General features: G+C 44.2%; 1 protein-coding gene across 6 annotated transcripts in view; it reads left to right on the top strand.

The window, feature by feature from the left end:
• The window catches only part of LOC139371088 (zinc finger protein 385A-like), an 81700-nt gene extending 58813 nt beyond the window's left edge, over positions 1 to 22887 (top strand). For 4 of the 6 annotated variants that reach the window (XM_071111151.1, XM_071111153.1, XM_071111152.1 and 1 more), the window contains 5 exons: positions 9889 to 10048; positions 10645 to 10974; positions 15727 to 15914; positions 16099 to 16185; positions 16362 to 22881. In XM_071111151.1, coding sequence (XP_070967252.1) covers positions 9889 to 10048; positions 10645 to 10974; positions 15727 to 15914; positions 16099 to 16185; positions 16362 to 16634 — 1038 coding nt within the window. In that variant the 3' untranslated portion in view covers positions 16635 to 22881. Of the gene's footprint in view, positions 1 to 9888; positions 10049 to 10644; positions 10975 to 15726; positions 15915 to 16098; positions 16186 to 16361 lie in introns of all 6 variants that reach the window. The other 2 variants (XM_071111150.1, XM_071111149.1) reach the window with 2 other exon arrangements.
• The last annotated feature ends 77 nt before the right edge of the window (positions 22888 to 22964 follow it).

Genomic DNA, 22964 nt, shown 5'->3' with positions numbered 1-22964 from the left:
GACCACAATGCAGCGTGGTTGATTCGATACATCTTTAATAAAGATGAAACACGAACAATACAAAAACAATAAATGTACCGTGAAAACCTATACAGCCTATCTGGTGACAACAAACACAGAGACAGGAACAATCACCCACGGAACACTCAGGCACCGTGGGTGATTGTTCCTGTCTCTGTGTTTGCACCAGATAGGGCTGTTTTGGGTTTTCAAGTTTCTTGTTTTGTTAGTTTGTTCATGTGTAGAGTCTTTATTAAAGAACCATGAATAGAAACCACGCTGCATTTTGGGCTGCCTCTCCTTCACCGCAAGAAAACCGTTACAGTAAGAGGCATCACTACAGTCCCTTGTTCGAATCCAGGCTGTATCACATCCGGCTGTGATTGGGAGTCCCATAGAGTGGCGCACAATTGGCCCGGGGTAGGTCGTCATTATAAATAAGAAATTGTTCTTAACTGATTTGACTAGTTAAATAAATATATTTTTTAATTAAATGAGCTGTCCTCACGCTCTCTCCCAGTCTATTAATTACAAATAATACAATCAGTCCACCCTCAAAACACTAGCTTACTAGGGATTGTTTCATTATGCAGTGTACTATCTATAGCAGGTATTCCCAAATGCGCAATGCCGTCGGGGGTACGCCAAATAAAAATGTTCAAACATTTATATATACAGTATATTTAAAGGTGCTATACATTTGGGTGAGTTTTTTTTCTCACCTGAGTAGCCTCATTTCACTGCCAAAAATAAGATTAAACCATCTAGTGTTCAGCGAAATAACAACACAATGTCAAATACAGGTAGCCTAGTCAAATAATTAACATCCAGTCACATTAATGTGGCTCATGTTGGTATCTGTACTGATGGTGCAAAAGCCATGACAGGGAGACATAGTGGAGTGGTAACGCGCGTGCAAGCAGCTGCTCCCAAAGCCACTTGGGTACACTGCAGCATCCACCGAGAGGCTCTTGCTGCCAAGGGAATGTCTGACAGCTTGAAAGACGTTTTGGACACTACAGTGAAAATGGTTAACTTTGTTAAAGCAAGGCCCCTGAACTCTCGTGTATTTTTTGCACTGTGCAATGATATGGGCAGCGACCATGTAACGCTTTTACAACATACAGAAGGAAGCGTGCTGGTTATCAAGGGGCAAAGTATTGACACTTTCTTTTGAATTGAGAGAAGAGCTTAACATTTTCTTTACTGACCATCATTTTCACTTCAAATCAAAGTTTATTTGTCACGTGCGCTGAATATAACAGGTGCAGACCTTACAGTGAAATGCTTACTTACAAGCTCTAACCAATAAAAACAGTAAAAAGACAGTGAAAAACAGTAGCGAGGCTATAAAAGTAGTGAGGCTACATACAGACACTGGTTAGTCAGGCTGATTGAGGTAGTATGTATATGTAGATATGGTTAAAGTGCAGATAGCCTGGTTAGCCCGAGCACTGGTTGGTTGGGCCAATTGAGGTAGTATGTACATATGTACATGAATGTATAGTTAAAGTGACTGTGCATATATGATAAACAGAGAGTAGCAGCAGCGTAAAACGAGGGGTTGGGGGACACACACAATGCAAATAGTCCGGGTAGCGATTTGATTACCTGTTCAGGAGTCTTATGGCTTGGGGGTAAAAACTGTTGAGAAGCCTTTTTGTCCTAGACTTGGCACTCCGGTACCGCTTGCCATGTGGTAGTAAAGAGAACAGTCTATGACTGGGGTGGCTGGTGTCTTTGACAATTTTTAGGGCCTTCCTCTGACACCGCCTGGTGTAGAGGTCCTGGATGGCAGGCAGCTTAGCCCCAGTGATGTACTGGGCCGTATGCACTACCCTCTGCAGTGCCTTGCGGTCGGAGGCCAAGCAATTGCCGTACCGGGCAGTGATGCAACCAGTCAGGATGCTCTCGATGTTGCAGCTGTAGAACCTATTGAGGATCTCAGGACCCATGTCAAATCTTTTTAGTTTCCTGAGGGGGAATAGGCTTTGTTGTGCCCTCTTCACGACTGTTTTGGTATGTTTGGACCATTCTAGTTTGTTGTTGATGTGGACACCAAGGAACTTGAAGCTCTCAACCTGCTCCACTACAGCCCCATCGATGAGAATGGGGGCGTGCTCGGTCCTCCTTTTCCTGTAGTCCACAATAATCTCATTAGTCTTGGTTACATTGAGGGATAGGTTGTTATTCTGGCACCACCCGGCCAGGTCTCTGACCTCCTCCCTATAGGCTGTCTCGTCGTTGTCGGTAATCAGGCCTACCATTGTTGTGTCGTCAGCAAACATAATGATGGTGTTGGAGTCGTGCCTGGCTGTGCAGTCGTGGGTGAACAGGGAGTACAGGATGGGACTGAGCACGCACCTCTGGGGGGCTCCAGCGTTGAGGATCAGCGTGGCAGGTGTGTTGCTACCTACCCTCACCACCTGGGGGCGGCCCGTCAGGAGGTCCAGTATCCAGTTGCAGAGGGAGGTGTTTAGTCCCAGGATCCTTAGCTAAGTGATGAGCTTTGAGGGTACTATGGTGTTGAACGCTGAGCTGTAGTCAATGAATAGCATTCTCATATAAGTGTTCCTTTTGTCCAGGTGGGAAAGGGAAGTGTGGAGTGCAATAGAAATTGCATAATCTGTGGATCTGTTTGGGCGGTATGCAAATTGGTGTTGATGTGAACCATGACCAGCCTTTCAAACACTTTATGGCTATGGACGTGAGTGCTACGGGTCTGTAGTCATTTAGGCAGGTTGCCTTTGTGTTCTTGGGCACAGGGACTATGGTGGTCTGCTTGAAACATGTTTGTATTACAGACTCAATCAGGGACATGTTGAAAATGTCAGTGAAGACACCTGCCAGTTGGTCAGCACATGCCCAGAGCACACATCCTGGTGATCCGTCTGGCCCGCAGCCTTGTGAATGATGACCTGTTTAAAAGTCTTACTCAAGACGGCAATGGAGAGCGTGATCACACAGTCGTCCGGAACAGCTGATGCTCTCATGCATGCCTCATTGTTGCTTGCCTCGAAGCGAGCATAGAAGTGATTTAGCTTGTCTAGTAGGCTCGTGTCACTGGGCAGCTCGCGGTTGTGCTTCCCTTTGTAGTCTGTAATAGTTTGCAAGTCTTGCCATATAAGACGAGCGCCGGAGCCGGTGTAGTATGATTCAATCTTAGCCCTGTATTGACGATTTGCCTGTTTGATGGTTCGTCGCAAGGCATAGCAGGATTTCTTGTAAGCTTCCGGGTTAGAGTCCTGCACCTTGAAAGGTGCGGGACTCTGCCATTTAGCTCAGTGTGAATGTTGCCTGTAATCCATGGCTTCTGGTTGGGGTATGTACATACAGTCACTGTGGGGACGACGTCCTTGATGCACTTATTGATAAAACCAGTGACATGTGGTGTACTCCTCAATGCCATCGGAAGAATCCCGGAACATGTTCCAGTCTGTGATAGTAAAACAGTCAGACCGCTTGCATGATGTCGAGTTTCTCACACAACAGGCCTATCTGGGTGATGTTTTTTCTCGCCTGAATGATCTGGATCTAGGATTACAGGGACTCTCCGCAACTATATTCAATGTGCGGGACATAATTCAGGCTATGATTAAGAAGTTGGAGCTTTTCTCTGTCTGTATTAACAAGGACAAAACACAGGTCTTTCCATCATTGTATGATTTTTTTGTGTGCAAATGAACTCAAGCTTACGGACAATGTCAAATGTGATATAGCGAAGCACCTGAGTGAGTTGGGTGCACAATTACGCAGGTACTTCCCGAAACGGATGACACAAACAACTGGATTCCTTATCCCTTTCATGCCTTGCCTCCAGTCTACTTACCGATATCTAAACAAGAGAGCTTCATCGAAATTGCAACAAGTCCGTCTGTGAACATTTTATTTAATCAGAATCCAATGCCAGATTTCTGGATTGGGCTGCGCTCAGAGTTTCCTGCCTTGGCAAATCGTGCTGTTAAGACACTGATGCCCTTTGCAACAACGTACCTATGTGAGAGTGGATTCTCGACCCTCACTAGCATGAAAACTAAATCCAGGCACAGACTGTGAGTGGAAAAGGATTTAAGACTGAAACGCTCTCCAATACAACCCAACATTGCAGATCTATGTGCATCCTTTCAAGCACACCCTTCTCATTAACCTGTGGTGAGTTGTTCACAATTTTCAATGAACAAATAAGGTTTTATATGTAAGATGGTAAAATAAATAAATTATTGAGTATTATTACATTATTATTTGTGCCCTGGTCCTATAAGAGCTCTTTGTCACTTCCCACGAGCCGGGTTGTGACAAAAACTCACACTTATTCTTATGTTTAATAAATATATCGTATAGTGTGTGTGTGTGTGGCAGACTTACAATGATGGCAAACAACAACATTTGAGAGTGTGCTGACCCTGGTGCTAGAGGGGGTCCGCAGCTGGAGGTTGAATGTTTGAAGGGGTACGGGACTATAAAAAGTTTGGGAACCACTGATCTATAGCAATATACCGTATTTAGCTGCTTTTTATAAACGTGAGGATATAAGTACTAGTCGGTTTGAGGATAAATTCAGCCACTATTTATTGCATAAATCAGCAGGTTTTGTTTGGCTAATTGCCTACACAAAATATTTGAGGTAAATTAAATGAAACCAAATTAAATCCAACTTGAGAGACTCCCCTTATCTCCTGAAGTCTTCCTGAAGTCCTCCTGTGCAAATGTTTTCACCACAACCTGTAGGTTCACCCAGTCAACATTTCCCTGTGGGGCCCAGATGTTGCTGCCCAAGCTGCTTTCTTAAGACTTCTTCGGGATCAGTGTCCCTTCCACGGGAACATTAACAAGAACATTTCACAGGACATAGACATATCTGATATTGGCAGAAAGTTTAAATTCTTGTTAATCTAACTGCACATTCCAATTTACAGTAGCTATTACAGTGAAATAATTCCATGCTATTGTTTGAGGAGAGTGCACAATTTTGAACAGGAAAAGTTATTAATAAACAAATTAGGTACATTTGGGCAGTCTTAATACAACATTTTGAACAGAAATACAATGGTTCATTGAATCAGTCTAAAACTGCGGACATACACTACTGCCAACTAGTGGCCAAAATCTAAACTGAACCTGGGCTGGAATAATACATTATTGCCTTTCTCTTGCATTTCAAAGATGATGGTACAAAACAAATACAAAATAACTTTTTTCTTTCTTTGTATTATTTTTTAAAGGATCTATTGTGTTATATTATCCTACATTCCTTTCACATTTCCACAAACTTCAAAGTGTTTCCTTTCAAATGGTATCAAGAAAATGCATATCCTTGCTTCCGGGCCTGAGCTACAGGCAGTTAGATTTGGGTATGTCATTTTAGGCGAACATTGAAAAAAAGGGGTGTATCCTTAAGAGGATGACAAAAGCATGGTTTTCTTTCAAATTAAAAAGTGTATTTATAGCACATCAAATGCACTGCAGGTACTCCAATTAAAGGGATAGTTCAACCAAATTACACATTGGTTCCCTTACCGTGTAAGCTGCCTTTTGACAAGGTATGACAGCAATCTATGCTTTGATTTTATTTATCTGGCCACTGTTTCCAAATGCTAACTTTTAAGAATTTGTAGCACAAATTCAATGCAAGTCAATGATAAAAACATTAGTATTTATCTTGTTTCATGTCCAAATCATCCTAAATCAATAATACAATTCCCCCCAAAAAAATCAAGATAGAGCACATTCAGTACAGCAGTGTTTCCTGGTCCTGGGGACCCAACGGGGTGCACTTTTTAGTTTTTGCCTTAACACACACACTTATTCAACAAAACAACTCATCATCAAGCCTTTTAATTAAAAATGGTACTGGATGACCAATGCGTTGTTCTTGAGAAATCAAATCATGCGTCTGGTTGCTTCGTCTATAGTTTAATAATTTGCACAATCACACTTTTTGCTCTGTACTGAATGTGCTCTCTTAAAAATGGGACTACTAACATGTAAGGTTTTTGGGATTGTATTAACAGAGAACTAATAAACAAAATGCTAAAAGAGAGTTTGAGTAAAATATCCCTTTAATATTACCTACCACCAGGGTTGGGGTCAATTACTTTTTAATTCAATCAATTTCGAAAGTAAACTGATATTCAAATTCATGATATTTTTTTTTATGTCATTGCCTCCTATGAGATTAAATTGGAACATCAGTTTACTTCCTGAATTGAAACGGAATTGACCCCAACCCTGCCTACCACTCCATTCAGGAAAGCGGTGTCGAGTAACTTATGCTCGATCGCCTCCATGTTCTGGATGTATTCATAGGGAAATCAGCCCCCTAGGGATGTGCTGCTGTCACTGTGTTACCATCTCGCTACCACATTAGGGTGCTCAGCATTGCGCCATGTATACATTGGGTCTCGTTCATGTTCTTGAGTATGGTCACTACCCTTGAGATTCTCTCTGGAATCTTTCGTCAAGTTCCTCCTTCGACTCCCTGACGGTATCTGGCTCATTCCTCGGCTCCCCCGACACCCCCGTGTGCCCCCCCCCAAAATAAATTTGTGCTGTTTTTTGTGCTTTCCTTGTGGCCGCGAACCCCGGCGTCATCGCTGTCCTCCCTTCTCTCCTTGCGTCTGCTTCCATGGCAGGCTTTCATGTCCTACCAAGATTTCCTCCCAAGTCCAGTATATTTTCTCCTCGATCTCCTCCCAAGCCAAGGATGCCATCAGAACATCATTAGACAGGAACAGCTCAAGGACAGAACTACATACATTTGACAAGATAATCCATCCACTTGACAGGTATGGCATATCAAAAAACTGATTAAACAGCATGATCATTACACAGGTGCACCTTGTGCTGGGGACAATGAAAGGCCACTCTAAAATGTGCAATTTTGTCACACAACACAATGCCACAGATGTCTCAAGTTTTGAGGGAGCGTAAAATTGACATGCTGACTGCAGGAATGTCCAGAGAATTTAATGTTAATTTCTCTACCATAAGACGCCTGCAAAGTCGTTTTAGAGAATTTGACAGTACGTCCAACCGGCCTCACAACCGCAGACCATGTGTAACCATGCCAGCCCAAGACCTCCACATCCAGCTTCTTCACCGGCGGGATGCCGGAAACCAGCCACCCAGACAAGCTGATGAAACTGAGGAGTATTTCTGTCTGTAATAAAGCCCTTCTGTGGGGAAAATCTCATTCTGATTGGCTGGGCCTGGTTCCCCAGTGGGTGTGCCTGGCTCCAAAGTGGGTGGGCCTATGCCTACCCAGGCCCACCCATGACTGCACCCCTGCCCAGTCATGTGACGTCCATAGATTAGGGCCTAATGAATTTATTTCAATTGACTGATTTCCTTATATGAACTGAAACTCAGTAAAATTGTTTATATTTTATATTTATATTTCTTTTCAGTATACATTGCCATATGCATAACAGATACATATATCTACAGTGCATTCGGAAAGTATTCAGACCCATTCACTTTTTCCACATTTTGTTACTTTCAGCCGTATTCTACAATTGATTAAAGAAATGTTGTTCCTGATCAATACACACACAATATCCCATAATGACAAAGCAAAAACACTATTTTTTTTCGCAAATGTATTACAAAAAACAAACAGAAATACCTTATTTACATAAGCATTCAGACCCTTTGCTATGAGACTCGGGATTGAGCTCTGGTGCACCCCGTTTCCATTGATCATCCTTGAGATGTTTCTACAACTTGATTGGAATCCACCTGAAGTAAATTAAATTGATTGGACATGATTTGGAAAGGCACACACCTGTCTGTATAAGGCCCACAATTGACCGTGCATGTCAGAGCAAAAACCAAGCCATGAGGTTGAAGGAATTGTCCGTAGATCTCCGAGACAGGATTTTGTCAAGGCACAGATCTGGGGAAGGTCGCCGAGAACACAGTGGCCTCCATCATTCTTAAATGAAAAAAGTTTGGAACCACCAAGACTCTTCCTTAGAGCTAGCCGCTCTGCCAAACAGAGAATGGCCTTGGTCAGGGAGGTGACCAAGAACCCGATGGTCACTCTGACAGAGCTCCAGAGTTCCTCTGTGGAGATGGGAGAACCTTCCCAGATGGACAACCATCCCTGCCGCACTCCACCATTCAGGCCTTTTCCAGATGGAAGCCACTCCTCAGTAGAAGGCACATGAGAGCCCGCTTGGAGTTTGCCAAAAGGCATCTAAAGACTCTCAGACCATGAGAAACAAGATTCTCTGGTCTGATGAAACTAAGATTGAAGTATTTTGCATGAATGCCAAGCGTCAAGTCTGGAGCCATGGCCACCTGGCACCATCCTACGGTGAAGCATGGTGGTGGCTGCATCATGTTTTGGGGATGTTTATCAGAGGCAGGGACTGGGAGACTAGTCAGGGTCGAGGCAAAGACGGAGCAAAGTACAAAGGGAGATCCTTGTGGAAAACCTCCTCCAGAGCACCCAGGACCTCAGATTTGGGCGAAGATTCACCTTCCAACAGGACAACAACCCTAAGCACACAGCCAAGACAACGCAGGAGTGGCTTTGGGACAAGTCTCTGAATGTCCTTGAATGACCCAGGCAGAGCTCGGACTGGAACCTGATCGAACATCTCTGGAGAAACCTAAAAATAGCTGTGCAGCAACACTCCCTATCCAACCTGCCAGAGCTTGAGAGGATCTGCAGAGAAGAATGGTTAGAAACTTCCCAAATACAGTTGTGCAAAGCTTGTAGCATCATACCCAAGAAGAGTCAATGCTATAATCGCTGCCAAAGCTGCTTCAACAAAGTACTGAGTAAAGGGTCCAAATACTCATGTAAATGTATTATTTCCATACTACATTTAGTAAATGTTGCTTTGTCATTATGGGGTATTGTGTGTAGATTGATGAGGGACATTTAAAATATATATATATTTTAGAATAAGGCTGTAATGTGGAAAAAGTCAAGGGGTCTGAATACTTTCCGAAGGCACTGTATATTTTGGGTTCTGATGGGTTTTGACAGTTGAACTAAGCTTGAGGCATTTATAAGTTACATTGTTCTAGAATCAATGGTTACATATGCTTAATGTATAACTCAAAAAATGAGCAACTGTAGATTGCCCCTTCATAACATTCTAATCTAACATGTTGATTGTACATTTGTTTTATAGAACATTGAAATAGTTCTCACATTGACGACAAACTACAGAGAGTGTGTGCTGCTCAGCTGCTGTGTGCTGTGCTATTTTGTTTTGAGGGAGGACAGTTATAAAAACTTCAGCTCTAATGACAGCGACAGGCAGAGCAGACATTGGGGATATCAGTGATAAAGGAATGGCAGATAAAGGCATAATTGATCTGCTGAACTGCTGAAGAGTGCTTTAGCCAGGCAGCCAGCCAGCCAGCCACAGGGACAGGAAGGTACAGAGTAGGGACAGGCAGGTACGGAGCAGGGACAGCACAGGGCTTATGTGACAGCCTAAAGCCATCTATTGAGAGATGTCCAGTCAACACTGTGGCTAGAGTTCACTCCACTGACATCACTGGGTCTCAATAAATAAGCCTGTGGATGACAGATATTGTACTAAACAGTAAAATAGGGCTTAGGACACAACCACAGTGTGAAAATGACAGCAAGGGTGTGAGTGGTGTCCCATAGCCATGCTAAGGCTGCTATTGGGGTGAGCGAATTATGTCACCTGTTACAGATTGGGTATCATTTGTTCCCCAATATACACAGATATCAGATTAGCATTTTGCTCAGGTATTTGGCCTCAGTATCAGAGAGGCAAGTTCAAGCTTCTCAGCTACAGTATATGAATTTGCTATGAAGTGTATGAACATTAGTACCTACTGTATGTGGATTATGATGTGAAATATCATGCCATCTCCTCCCCCTTGTTCTATTCTCAGAGCCAGGCAGAGGCCCACTATAAGGGGAACCGGCACGCTCGGAGGGTAAAGGGCATCGAGACCTCCAAGACTCGCCCCAAGGAGGGTGACAAGCCGGCCGCTCCCCCCACTCCACCAGGCCCCTCACCATCCAGCCCAGACCCTGACACCAGCAAACAGGGTGCGTGTGCTCTATATCGCACACGCATGCACATGTGTGCACGTGTGTGCGTTTGTATGTTTGTGTGTGCGTGTGTATATGTGTCTGTCTGTCTGTCTGTCTGTCTGTCTGTGTGTTAACCCACACAGAGACATAACCGAAATACACACACAGCTGTTTAGTCAGAAGTCTGGCGTGAAACAGAATAGAGTGTTACAGGTGGATGCTAAGAGACGCTTCTGTCATAAATGACAAGGATCAGGTTCCCAGGTATCATTCCTTCAAATAGCAGGCCAGATGACCCTGTGCTACACACAGTGGTTAACCTAGAGTAACATTAAAAGTACTGTGCTGTACTACTGACCTTCTTTTCACTCTCTCCAACTTGAATAACCTGACATGACCCATGTGTCTCCCCCTACCCTGACTCACTCCAGATGGGGGAGACAGATGTGGGGCCCCCTGGGGCAGAGTTTTGACCCAGTAGGGTCAGACAAACTACTATACTGGTGCTGCAGGAGCAGGACCACCATTATCGTCCTCGTCATATTATTATCTGGTGTGATCTACATAATATGGTTGAAAACATTTACTATTACTATCTGTTCTGTTCACAGGTGATTCCCAGCCCCACCCACATTCAAACAGCTCACCCATGACACCCAGCCCCATGTCTGTGCCAGACATCCCGGACACCCCCATGCAGTTCCCTGTGTGCCCACTCCTGCCCCCTCTGAGTACGCCCATGTCTACCACCTCCACCCCCTCCCCGGCCCTTGGTCCCCCCCAGGTGGACACCCCCATGGTGGGCCCCCATGACACAGCGTCCCCAGCCCCCAGCCCCTCTTCAGGGGAGTCTGAGGAGGACAAAGCCAAGAAGATGCTCTACTGCTCACTGTGCAAAGTGGCCGTCAACTCCCTCTCTCAGCTAGAGGCGCACAATAAAGGTAAGGCTCATTCCATCAAGAGAACTGATAACGCAATGTGTAATAAAGTGTTGTCATTGAGAGTTCTGGCCTAGATAGATATTGCCATCTCGGAGGGAAAACTGTTTCCTATTGTGAAACAGATTATCCCGACAGTATTCCTGTAGGAAATTCTATATTTTCAGCAAGCTCAAATTTAGTCACACAAAGTGATACTTGAGCATTTACAAACACAACATTTTATGTGTCTTCTAAACACCCTGATCTCTGAAATTGCCTCATAAAACTGCCAGCTTACCAGAATATGGCTGTTATGTTTAAGAATGAACAGTTCATAAAACTTTATGTATACAGAGTCAAATAACTAGTTACACATGTAGTCATTTGGGCTTTCCCTATGTTATGTAAACACACTGGGGAGATTCCACATTTGTAGAAGTGTGAGCCCAGCTAACAATTCTAGGGAGAGAAAACATTTTTATAATGTTACCCGTAATGTTCACTTGGTAGAGCACGGTGCTTGCAATGCCAGGGTTGTGGGTTTGATTCCCAAGTGGGATCAGTATGAAATGTATGCACTCACTACTGTAAGTCGCTCTGGATAAGAGCGTATGTAAAAATGTAATTTTCCCTTAGTGTTTGAGTGTCCAGTTCTCTGTTAGTTAGACCATTCTAGCATTCTGAAAACATTTATAGCATGTTTTGGTGAACAAAGTCAAGCAGAACGTATCTAGAACATAGTTAAAAGGTTATCAGATTATACAATATTAATGTTATAGACCTGTTTCATGGGAATGTTTCAAGAACATTCCTATTTCCAGTTTTCTTAGGGTTGGGAGAATATTCCATCAATGTCACATCAAACATGCACAGGGGCCCAGGTTTGCAGGGCAGACAGAAGTTGGCTTCACCTTCTTTTCTTTCGCATGTCACACTTCTGCCGCATGGAGGCAACTGTGGGGGTGAACAACTCCTTGCGTGTCACAGGGTCATACAGGAGGTCAGCTTTTTCTTTGCCTGTTAAGCTGGACAAGTCAAGTGCCCTTTCTCCCACCACCACTAGGCCCCTGGCGCGACCACAGCCTCGGATGGCATCACGTGAGGCCCGTAGGTTTAGATCCATAATCATGCATAGTACTGTATCTCATCCCAACCGTCCTGATTCAGGGTCCCCAATCCTCCAGTAACTTTGCCTGGTAAGCCAACAATAAAGTGGTCATGTTAAGTGCTGTGATTGATAAGGCCGAGGCTTTGTACTTCCTATGGAAAAGGCAGAAAAACATTCAGTCCAGGGAGGGAAGTGCCCGTACTGCTAGCAGCGCCTCGTGTGGGGTGGAGATGGTCAGCCAGTGATGGCTCCACCATGAGAAGGTTGCAAAACCCAGATTCTTCCAGATTGTCATTGCTCAGGAAGCCCCTAGCCAGGATATTGCTGGTAAGGGGCTTATCCCATTATCTCTCTGAGGCCATTTGTGACTGCGGGAATGAGCTGCTTAGAGGGGGATATGCTGGATGGGAGTCTTTTCCCATCATATAAGCCCCACAAAGGAGCTTGCCCGTCTATATCAAGTCTGGCCACGGCTCGCTTGCAAACGTTGGGGAGGCCATACTCCAAAAGGAATTAATCAGCTCCCCCATCTTGGGGGCGGAATCTTGGGGGGGGGGGGGGGGCCTGTTCATCTCCGTCTCAAAGTCGAGGAGACCCATGAAATGAATCCCAATGTCGTCCTCGTTATCCCCTAGTTCATATTCCCTCAACGCTTAGTCGTCAGTCAGACAGTGAGGGGAGGGAATCGAGGCTATCCATAACCTCGCCCCAGCTGGGGTCAGTAGTGGGGGTTGAGCCGCTTGTTGTAAAAACAACATGTAAACTCTGGCCTTTAGTTAGGCGTTAGCTAGCTAGTAGAGACTAAAGCTAGCTGGGATGTGTGGGAACACTACAGCCGTGAGGATAGTGGTGTGTTAGCTAGCTAGCAGCTACACCTGCTAAGGCAAGCTGTAGCTAGCCCCGTGTGGCAGTTAAGACTTTGGGTAGGTGTTTCTAGTTAATACCAACAAGTAAGTGAAGGTTTGAACTAGATGAGAGAAAAGTGATAGCAATAGTACTGTGTTGCAGGTTGTAATGCTGGTGTGGTTGGCAGCCCTTTTAGCAAGCTAGCCAGGTTAGCTTAAGCGTTGGGACGAGAGCTAGCCCTTTGTTAGGGTGGTTAGCTTGCTTTGCAGCTAGTTAGCCAGGTTAGCTTAAGCCTTGTGGCGGGAACAAGCCCTTTGTGTGGTTAGCTAGCTTTGCAACTAGTTAGCCAATTTAGCAAAAAGCTTACAGTGTGTGCTAACTTAGGCAGCCGAAGCCTTGCGACGAGGGCTAACCGAGCCTCGATAACTAGCCATGTGGAGCTAGCTAGGCGGAATTCTACTCGAAACGAAAACCTTTCGGTCGGTACTCAACTATCAACAGGAGCTGAAGTTTTACGTTTGGCAATGTAAACTTCACGTTCTGAGAACATTAAGTAGGAAACCAAGAATTTAGTCAAGCTGAAGAGAGCTTATTGTGACTGCAATCACTTCCGCAAGGAAGAGTGGCGAGAATGACCAGTTGGTGGGCGGTGGCTCCCTTTATGGAGGAGAGGGGCTCATCTCATTCACCACTTGACCTGTCTGTCTCCAACAGATGGTGTGTGATTGGTTAATTTGAGCCTGTTGACAGGCCCAGGCATATCCCAAAGTGAGACATCAAAACTAGTTTTTAAAATATAACCATGTTCTGGTGATGGGCGTATACTCTATATATACAGAAGTATGTGGACACCCCTTCAAATTAGTGGATTCAGCTATTTCAGCCATACCCGTTGCTGACAGGTGTATAACATCGAGCATGCAGTCTGACTAACGTTGGCAGTAGAATGACTTGTACTGAAGTGCTCAGTGACTTTCAATGTGGCACCATCATAGGATGCCACCTTTCCAACAAGTCAGTTCATAAAATGTCTGCCCTGCTAGAGCTGCCCCGGACAACTGTAAGTGCTGTTATTGTGAAGTGGAAAAGGCTAGGAGCAACAACGGCTCAGCCGTAAAGTGGTAGACCACACAAGCTCATAGAACGGGACAGCCGAGCACTGAACTGTGTAACGAGTAAAAATCACCTGTCCTCGGTTGTAACACTCACTATCAGCTTCCAAACTGCCTCTGGAAACAACGTCAGCACAATAACTGTATGTCGGGAGCTTCATGAAATGGGTTTCCTTGGCCGAGCAGCCACACACAAGCCTAAGATCACCATGCGCAATGCCAAGTGTCGGCTGGAGTGGTATAAAGCTTGCCACAATTGGACTCTGGAGCAGTGGAAACGTGTTCTCTGGAGTGATGAATCACACTTCACCATCTGGCAATCCGACGGACAAATCTGGGTTTGGCGGATGCCAGGAGAACGCTACCTGCCCCAATGCATAGTGCCAACTGTAAAGTTTGGCGGAGGAGAAATAATGGTCTAGGGCTGTTTTTTATGTTTCGGGCTAGGCCCCTTAGTTTGAGTGAAGGGAAATCTTAATGCTACATCATACAATGACATGACATTCTAGACGAATCTGTGCTTCCAACTTTGGGGAAACAGTTTGAGGAAGGCCCTTTCCTGTTTCAGCATGACAATGCCTCTGTGCACAAAGTGAGGTCCATACAGAAATGGTTTGTCGAGATTGGTGTGGTAGAACTTGACTAGCCTGCATAGAGCCCTGATCTCAACCCCATTGAACACCTTTGGGATGAATTGGAACGCTGACTATGAGCCAGGCCTAATCGCCCAACATCAGTGCCCGACCGCACTAATGCTTTTGTGTCTGAATGGATTTAAGTCCCGCCGCAATCTTCCAACATCTAGTGGAAAGCCTTCCCAGAAGAGTGAAGGCTGTTATAGCAGCAAAGGGGGACCAACTCCATATTAATGCCCATGATTTTGGAATGAGATGTTCGACGAGCAGGTGTCCACATTCTTTTGGTCTTGTCATGTACATCAGGAAATAAACAGTATAGCAGGGGGGAGGATGAAGAGAGAAAAGGAGAGTAGAATTGGGTGAGAATAAGTATTTAACTGGACTGAGAAAGAAGAGGTGTTCATTTTTTTAAAGAGACAAAAGGGGGTGAACAGGGACTGAATGTGAAATGACAGTGAACAATAGAAATGGGGGGAATGGTTTTGTGCTCCATGACCAGATAGCATAGAGGAGGATATTGGCTACCAAAACTGCTGAATAATCCTGAACATTTTGGGCTGTGTCACTACAGCTCTCTAGTGGCGAGTCAATGCCACCACACTTTCTGACTCAATATACTTTGGCCTTATTATGGCCAATTACAATGTGATCTTGTTCACTGCAAATAACCTGGGAACTAGGTTAATTACAATGATAGCCACAAACAAACGATGGTTTAGGGAACATACAAGTACAAATATGCGACCTTAAAAAGAACACACAAAAAATAACTAAATTCTCACCTGGCTGCTGGGTGACCTAGTGCGGCTGAACGCTCCTGTCCTTTGTCGGCAGGTGTGAAATCTCATTTTTGGCCTGAATAGTTCAAAGGTCAGGGTAGCTTATTCCATATTACAATCATTCAGTCCCCTAATTTCTTAATAGTACAAAAAATACATAAAATATCAACGTTTTGATATTAACAAGAACATCATGAAATGTGAGCCTGAATTAGACTACTCTCCGATGGCATCTATAGGATATTAACTTACAAAATGTACAAACAAAGCACTCTCTCCATGGGTGACAGGTACCAAACACAAAACCATCCTGGAGGCAAGGAGTGGGCTGGGCCCCATCAAGGCGTACCCTCGGCTGGGCCCTAACCCCAGCCCTGAGCAGGCAGGGGGGCTGCCCTCGGACCCCAACACTCAGGAACGCACCTTCCACTGTGAGATCTGCAACGTGAGGGTGAATTCTGAGCTGCAGCTCAAACAGGTGAGTGAGTGACCACCATGACCACTGCTCCAGAGTGAAGTTTCCCCTAGGTACAGATCTAGGATCAGCTGCCCCTCCCCAAATCCAAACCTTAACAATTAGTGGAGAAAATGCTAAACTGACTACAGTTCAGCATCTAGAGGCAACTTTACACCTATACTTTTCATCTTCTCTTGTTCTCCAGCATATATCCAGTCGAAGGCATCGGGATGGAGTCGCTGGGAAGCCAAATCCCCTCCTCAGCCGGCACAAGAAGCGCACAGACTTTGTGGTAATGATCCAACTCTTTTTGTAGGCTATAGCAATACTTTTAATGCCTTTAATCATTAATTCATAATTAAGTAATTTAGCTCTGGATTGCCAAATAGACAGCATACCCTTTCTCTGCCTCTTCTTTCTCATTTCTCATTCTGACCTTTACACTGTTTCTCTCTCTGGATCTCACAGTCTTCTTTGACCTTCTCTAAGGACCTTCCAAAAACTCTGGGCCATGGACTGTTTCCCAACCCCCTGGCTGTTGCTGCGGCGATGGCAGCCGCTGCCTCCTCAAATCAGCTGGCTCAGCTGCGTGCCCCTGGTCCTATTTCTCACCCTCAGAACTACCACCCCCACCACCACCTCATACAGAGCACACTACAGGGCACGCACCTCAGCCTCCTACGGCCCGCCCCTGGGCCTATGCGCACCACCCATGGGCCAATCCTCTTCTCCCCTTATTGACGGTGGTGGGACGGGGGCCAATCAGGAAGAAGCACACTGTGAAGTAAACAGGGAAAACCATTGATAGATAATCATCAGATGTTAAAACTGAAACATTTGACGGAGGAAAGACTATGCCTGTCCCTCTCCACCTTTCTTCATTCGACAACTTCCAAAGCAAAGAATTGACGGCTTGCAGTCGTTTTAAAGAGGAAGGATGCATGACAGACTCAGATGGACTTTCTGTACATGCTCTCCCTCCTTCAATCCTCCTCCCACATTTAGTTGACTCTGAGATACGTATAGCAAAAAAAATGTATAGGTCAAACTATACAAACTATGGCTGACTCAGTAAACTGAGCTCTGTTCTGTTTCCTGTTTCCAGCACATCTCTGTAGTTTTGGTTCAGTGCTCACCCACCCAAAGCCATCTGCTATATAAGTCCATAATATAAATAAAAAGCACACTAGGTTAGACACAGTAGCTGCCTCTGCTCTTAGTAATGTTTCATAATTCATAGTACAGTAGAACCAATAGTGCATTACTGCAAACCCCTGTTGTGGTGTTCAATAACCAAACCCCTGTTGGGGTGTTCAATAACCAAACCCCTGTTGGGGTGTTCAATAATCAAAGTGCAGTACCTACCTACCCCACTCTGTAGTTCCAGGTTCTAGATTAGGTGCCTGCTCTGCAGATCAAGGCACAAGGCACTGTATGTTTCCAGGTACTAGATATATGTTCTAGTGTTGTGGATGATAGATGTTAGTCTATATATCCTCTGTTGTCAGATCAGGTGAGAGAGAGAGAAAGAAAGAAGGCTTCTAAACCCCACTGTGATTCAATGGAGAAATGTGTAGTGAATGCATCAAGATTGAGGGAAATGTTTTTAAGAAATCACAATAAGAAATTTGAATAATGAATGCAGTTAAAATGGACTTAAACCATTTAACTGTTGTTTTCCTAGCAGACCTCCACTTTCAGTCTTATTGTCAGAAGACAGAGGGAACGGGAAAGTGGGACATTGTTATGTGCCTGAATCAAATCACATTCAATTTTATTTGTCACATGCGCCGAATACAACTTGTGTAGACTTTACCGTGAAATGCTTGCGTACGAGCCCTTCCCAACAATGCAGAGTTTCAAAATAAAATAGTAACAAAAGAAGAAGAAAAATTCACAATAATTAATACAGTAAGTACCAGATCAATATGCAGAGGTACGAGGTATTTGAGGTAGATACAGTGCATTCAGAAAGCATTCAGACCCCATCACTTATTCCACATGTTGTTACGTTACAGCCTTATTCTAAAATTCATAAAATAAAACATAAAATACTCCATAATGACAAAGCAATTTTTTTTTTTTAATGAAATTTCAATTGTATTACAAATAAAAAACAAATGCCTTATTTACAGTTGAAGTCAAAAGTTTACATACACCTTATCCAAATACATTTAAACTCAGTTTTTCACAATTCCTGATATTTAATCCTAGTAAATATTCCCCGCCTTAGGTCAGTTAGGACCACCACCTTATTTTAAGAATGTGAAATGTCAGAATAATAGTAGAGAGAATTATTTATTTCAACTTTTATTTCTTTCATCACATCCTCAGTGGGTCAGAAGTTTACATACACTCAATTAGTATTTGGTAGCACTGCCTTTAAATTGTTTAACTTGGGTCAATTTTTCAGGTAGCCTTCCACAAGCTTCCCACAATAAGTTGGCTGAATTCTGGCCCATTCCTCCTGACAGAGTTGGTGTAACTAAGACAGGTTTGTAGGCCTCCTTGCTCGCACACACTTTTTCAGTTCTGCCCACAAATGTTTCATAGGATGAGGTCAGGGCTTTGTGATGGCCACTCCAATACCATGACTTTGTTGTCCTTAAGCCATTTTGCCAAAACTTTGGAAGTATGCTTGGGGTCATTGTCCATTTGGAAGACTAATTTGTGACCAAGTTTTAACTTCCTGACTGATGTCTTGAGATGTTGCTTCAATATATCCACATAATTTTACCTCCTCATGATGCCATCTATTTTGTGAAGTCCACCAGTCCCTCCTGCAGCAAAGCACCCCCACAACATAATGCTGCCACCCCCGTAATTCACGGTTGGGATGGTGTTCTTCGGGTTGCAAGCTCCTCCTTTTCCCTCCAAACATAACGATGGTCATTATGGCCAAATTGTTCTATTTTGGTTTCATCAGACCAGAGGACATTTCTCTAAAGAGTACGATCTTTGTCCCCTTGTGCAGCTGCAAACCGTAGTCTGTCTTTTTTTATAGCGGTTTTGAAGCAGTGGCTTCTTCCTTGCTGAGCGGCCTTTCAGGTTATGTCGATGTAGGACTCATTTTTCAAGCTGTTTAAAGGCACAGTCAACTTAGTTTACAGTCGTGGCCAAAAGTTTTGAGAATGACACAAACATTCATTTCCACAAAGTTTGCTGCGTCAGTGTCTTTAGATATTTTTGTCAGATGTTACTATTTCATAAGTGTCAAAGGCTTTTATTGACAATTACATGAAGTTGATGCAAATAGTCAATATTTTCAGTGTTGACCCTTCTTTTTCAAGACCTCTGCAATCAGCACGGGCATGCTGTCAATTAACTTCTAGGCCATATCCTGGCTGATGGCAGCCCATTCTTGCATAATCAATGCTTGGAGTTTGTCAGAATTGGTGGGTTTTTGTTTGTCCACCCGCCTCTTGAAGATTGACCACAAGTTCTCAATGGGATTAAGGTCTGGGGAGTTTCCTGGCCATGGACCCAAAATATCAATGTTTTGTTCCACGAGCCACTTAGTTATCACTTTTGCCTTATGGCAAGGTGCTCTATCATGCTAGAAAAGGCATTGTTCGTCACCAAACTGTTACTGGATGGTTGGGAGAAGTTGCTCTCGGAGGATGTGTTGGTACCATTCTTTATTCATGACTGTGTTCTTAGGCAAAATTGTGAGTAAGCCCACTCCCTTGGCTGAGAAGCAATCCCACACATGAATGGTCTCAGGATGCTTTACTGTTGGCATGACACAGGACTGATGGTAGCGCTCACCTTGTCTTCTCCAGACAAGCTTTTTTCTGGATGCCCCAAACAATCGGAAAGGGGATTCATCAGAGAAAATTACTTTACCCCAGTTCTCAGCAGTCCAATCCCTGTACCTTTTGCAGAATATCAGTCTGTCCCTGATGTTTTTCCTGGAGAGAAGTGGCTTTTTTGTTGCCCTTCTTGACACCAGGCCATCCTCCAAAAATCTTCGCCTCACTGTGCGTGCAGATGCACTCACACCTGCTTGCTGCCATTCCTGAGCAAGCTCTGTACTGGTGGTGCCCCGATCCCGCAGCTGAATCATCTTTAGGAGACGGTCCTGGCGCTTGGTGGACTTTCTTGGGCACCCTGAAGCCTTCTTCACAACAATTGAATCGCTCTCCTTGAAGTTCTTGATTATCCAATAAATGGTTGATTTAGGTGCAATCTTACTGGCAGCAATATCCTTGCCTGTGAAGCCCTTTTTGTGCAAAGCAATGATGACGGCACGTGTTTCCTTGCAGGTAACCATGGTTGACAGAGGAAGAACAATGATTCATAGCACCACCCTCCTTTTGAAGCTTCCAGTCTGTTATTCAAACTCAATCAGCATGACAGAGTGATCTCCAGCCCTGTCCTCGTCAACACTCACACCTGTGTTAACGAGATAATCACTGACATGTTGTCAGCTGGTCCTTTTGTGGCAGGGCTGAAATGCAGTGGAAATGTTTTTGGGGGATTCAGTTCATTTGCATAGACACCTGTCTATATAAGGTCCTACAGTTGACAGTGCATGTCAGAGCAAAAATCAAGCCACGAGGTTGAAGGAATTGTCCGTAGAGCGCCGAGACAGGATTATGTCAAGGCACCTATCTGGGGAAGGGTAACAAAACATTTACGCAGCATTGAAGGTCTCCAACAACACAGTGGCTTCCATCATTCTTAAATGGAAAAAGTTTGGAACCACCAAGACTCTTCCTAGAGCTGGCCGCCCCAGGCGCATGCACGCTGGCACTGTCGCCATGTGTAAGGTGTTTCCTCCGACGCATTGGTGTGGCTGGCTTCCAGGTTAAGCGGGCATTGTGTCAATAGGCAGTACGGCTTGGTTGGGTCGTGTTTCGGAGGACGCATGGCTCTCGACCTTCGCCTCTCCCGTATCCGTACGGGAGTTGCAGAGATGAGACAAGACTGTAACTACCAATTGGATACCATGAAATTGGGGAGAAAAAAAGGGGTAAAAGTAAAAAAATATATATATTTTAAAAAGATTTTAAAAAGAACTGGCCGCCAGGTCAAACTGAGCAATCTGGCGGAAAAGGTCCTTGGTCAAGGAGGTAAGATTCTCTGGTCTGATGAATCCAACTCTTTGGCCTGAATACCAAGCGTCACGTCTGGAAAAAACCTACGGTGAAGCAAGGTGGTGGCAGCATCATGCTGTGAGGATGTTTTTCAGCAGCAGGGACTGTCAGGATTGAGGGAAAGACGAATGGAGAAAAGTACAGAGAGATCCTTGATGAAAACCTGCTCCAGAGCACCCAGGACCTCAAACTAGTGCAAAGGTTCACCTTTGAACAAGACATTGACCCTAAGCACACAGCCAAGACAGTGCAGGAGTGGCTTCGGGACAAGTCTCTGAATGTCCTTGAATGGCCCAGCCAGAGCCCGGAATTGAACTCGATCAAACATCTCTGGAGAGACCTGAAAATAGCTGTGCAGCAATGCTCCCCATTCAACCTGACAGAGCTTGAGAGGATCTGCAGAGAAGAATGGGAGAAACCCCCCAAATACAGGTGTGCCAATTCTGTAGCGACATACCCAAGACTCAAGGCTGTAATCGCTGCCAAAGGTGTTTCAACAAGGTACTGAATAAAAGGTCTGAATACTTATGTAAATGTGATATTTCCTGGGGGGGGGGGGGGGGGGGGGGGGGTTAAAAGCCTGTTTTTGATTTGACATTATTGGGTATTGTGTGCAGGAAAAAAAACTATTTAATCCGTCTTGAGAATAAGCCTGTAACCTAACAAACTGTGGAAAAAGCCAAGGGGTCTGAATACTTTCCGAATGCACTGTATGTACATGAAGGCAGGCTATAGTGACTAGGCATGAGGATAGATAATAGTAAGAGTAAAATAAAGAACAGAGTATCAGCAGCAAATTATGAGTGTAAAACTTTGTGAGTGTGCGCGTGTATGTGTGTTTGTGCTGTGTGTATGTAGTGTATGCGAATGTATGTGAGTCCCTCTTAAGAGACTGGCCAATTTGGAACTGTTACAAGGAGTCAATTGGTTCGTTTGAGCATTCCTCCAGTTTCTGCCCTTATCTTATTCATTTGTATGGCTGTGTGTGTCTTTCTGTGATTGTGCATGTGTATATTCTGGATATAGATAGAGACCGATCAAGGACATTAGGCCTCAATGGTGACCACTTTCATTCAAACTGGAAGCGACATAACGAGACTGCTAATTTCTGAACCTTTACCGGAAACTTTAGGATGACTGCACAGTCCCAACACAGTGTGGTATGTGTGTCTTAAATTCATTGTTTCTACACTGTGAACAACAGGGGAAGCCTTAGAGATATCTGATGGCGGCAGGCTCTTCCACTGAGAACACAATGGAAGTGGGATTTCCCTTCCCGGGATGCTTCCTGACCTCCAATATTCTGTCAGCTGAGTGTGGCGTGAGTGAGAGAGAGAGAGACACTAATGGAAGATGTTTTGAAGTTAAAAATGATGTCAAAGGGGTTACAGTTAACAGAGGGGAAATGAATAAGGACCATGAACCCGTGTCTGTTTTTCTCTCATATGCTTATCACAAGCAGCGATGTGATGTATAGTAGTATAATATGCAATATTAGCTCCAGAGTATTGCAATTAATGATATATTTTCACTTTAAGAGGAGACTGTTGTCCTGCTCTGCCTCATGTGTCCGTATTCCGCACCTAACCTCACCCTAACCCATACAAATGAGCAGGCTTGGGTTGGAGCCTGGTGTCACTGTAAAGTCACCAAACTGTTTCTCATACAGTATAAGAAGGGTAAAGGACTGGGAAATTGTAGCAATACTTACAGCACTCCTGCTAAAGACTTGTTTATTGCAATAAATAAATGATATGTGTATAAATATATTAAATGTTATTTAGGAGAACTGTATTGAATCATTACTGTAAATGTAGACTGTTTTATCGATGTGAGCAAAAGAGCTTCCTTATTGTAAAAAAAAACGTTGTGTAGATGAATAAATTATTACAAAATGACTGGGGTGGTGATGCTGTACAGTATGTTCATAGAAATGCTATTGTATACTGATTGTTAAGTTATTATGTCTGAC

This window comes from Oncorhynchus clarkii, chromosome 17 (genome assembly GCF_045791955.1).
Source record: "Oncorhynchus clarkii lewisi isolate Uvic-CL-2024 chromosome 17, UVic_Ocla_1.0, whole genome shotgun sequence".
Taxonomy (NCBI): Eukaryota; Metazoa; Chordata; class Actinopteri; order Salmoniformes; family Salmonidae; genus Oncorhynchus; species Oncorhynchus clarkii.
The sequence above is the reverse complement of the archived record's forward strand: the minus strand, read 5'-3'. Positions and strand labels throughout refer to the sequence as shown.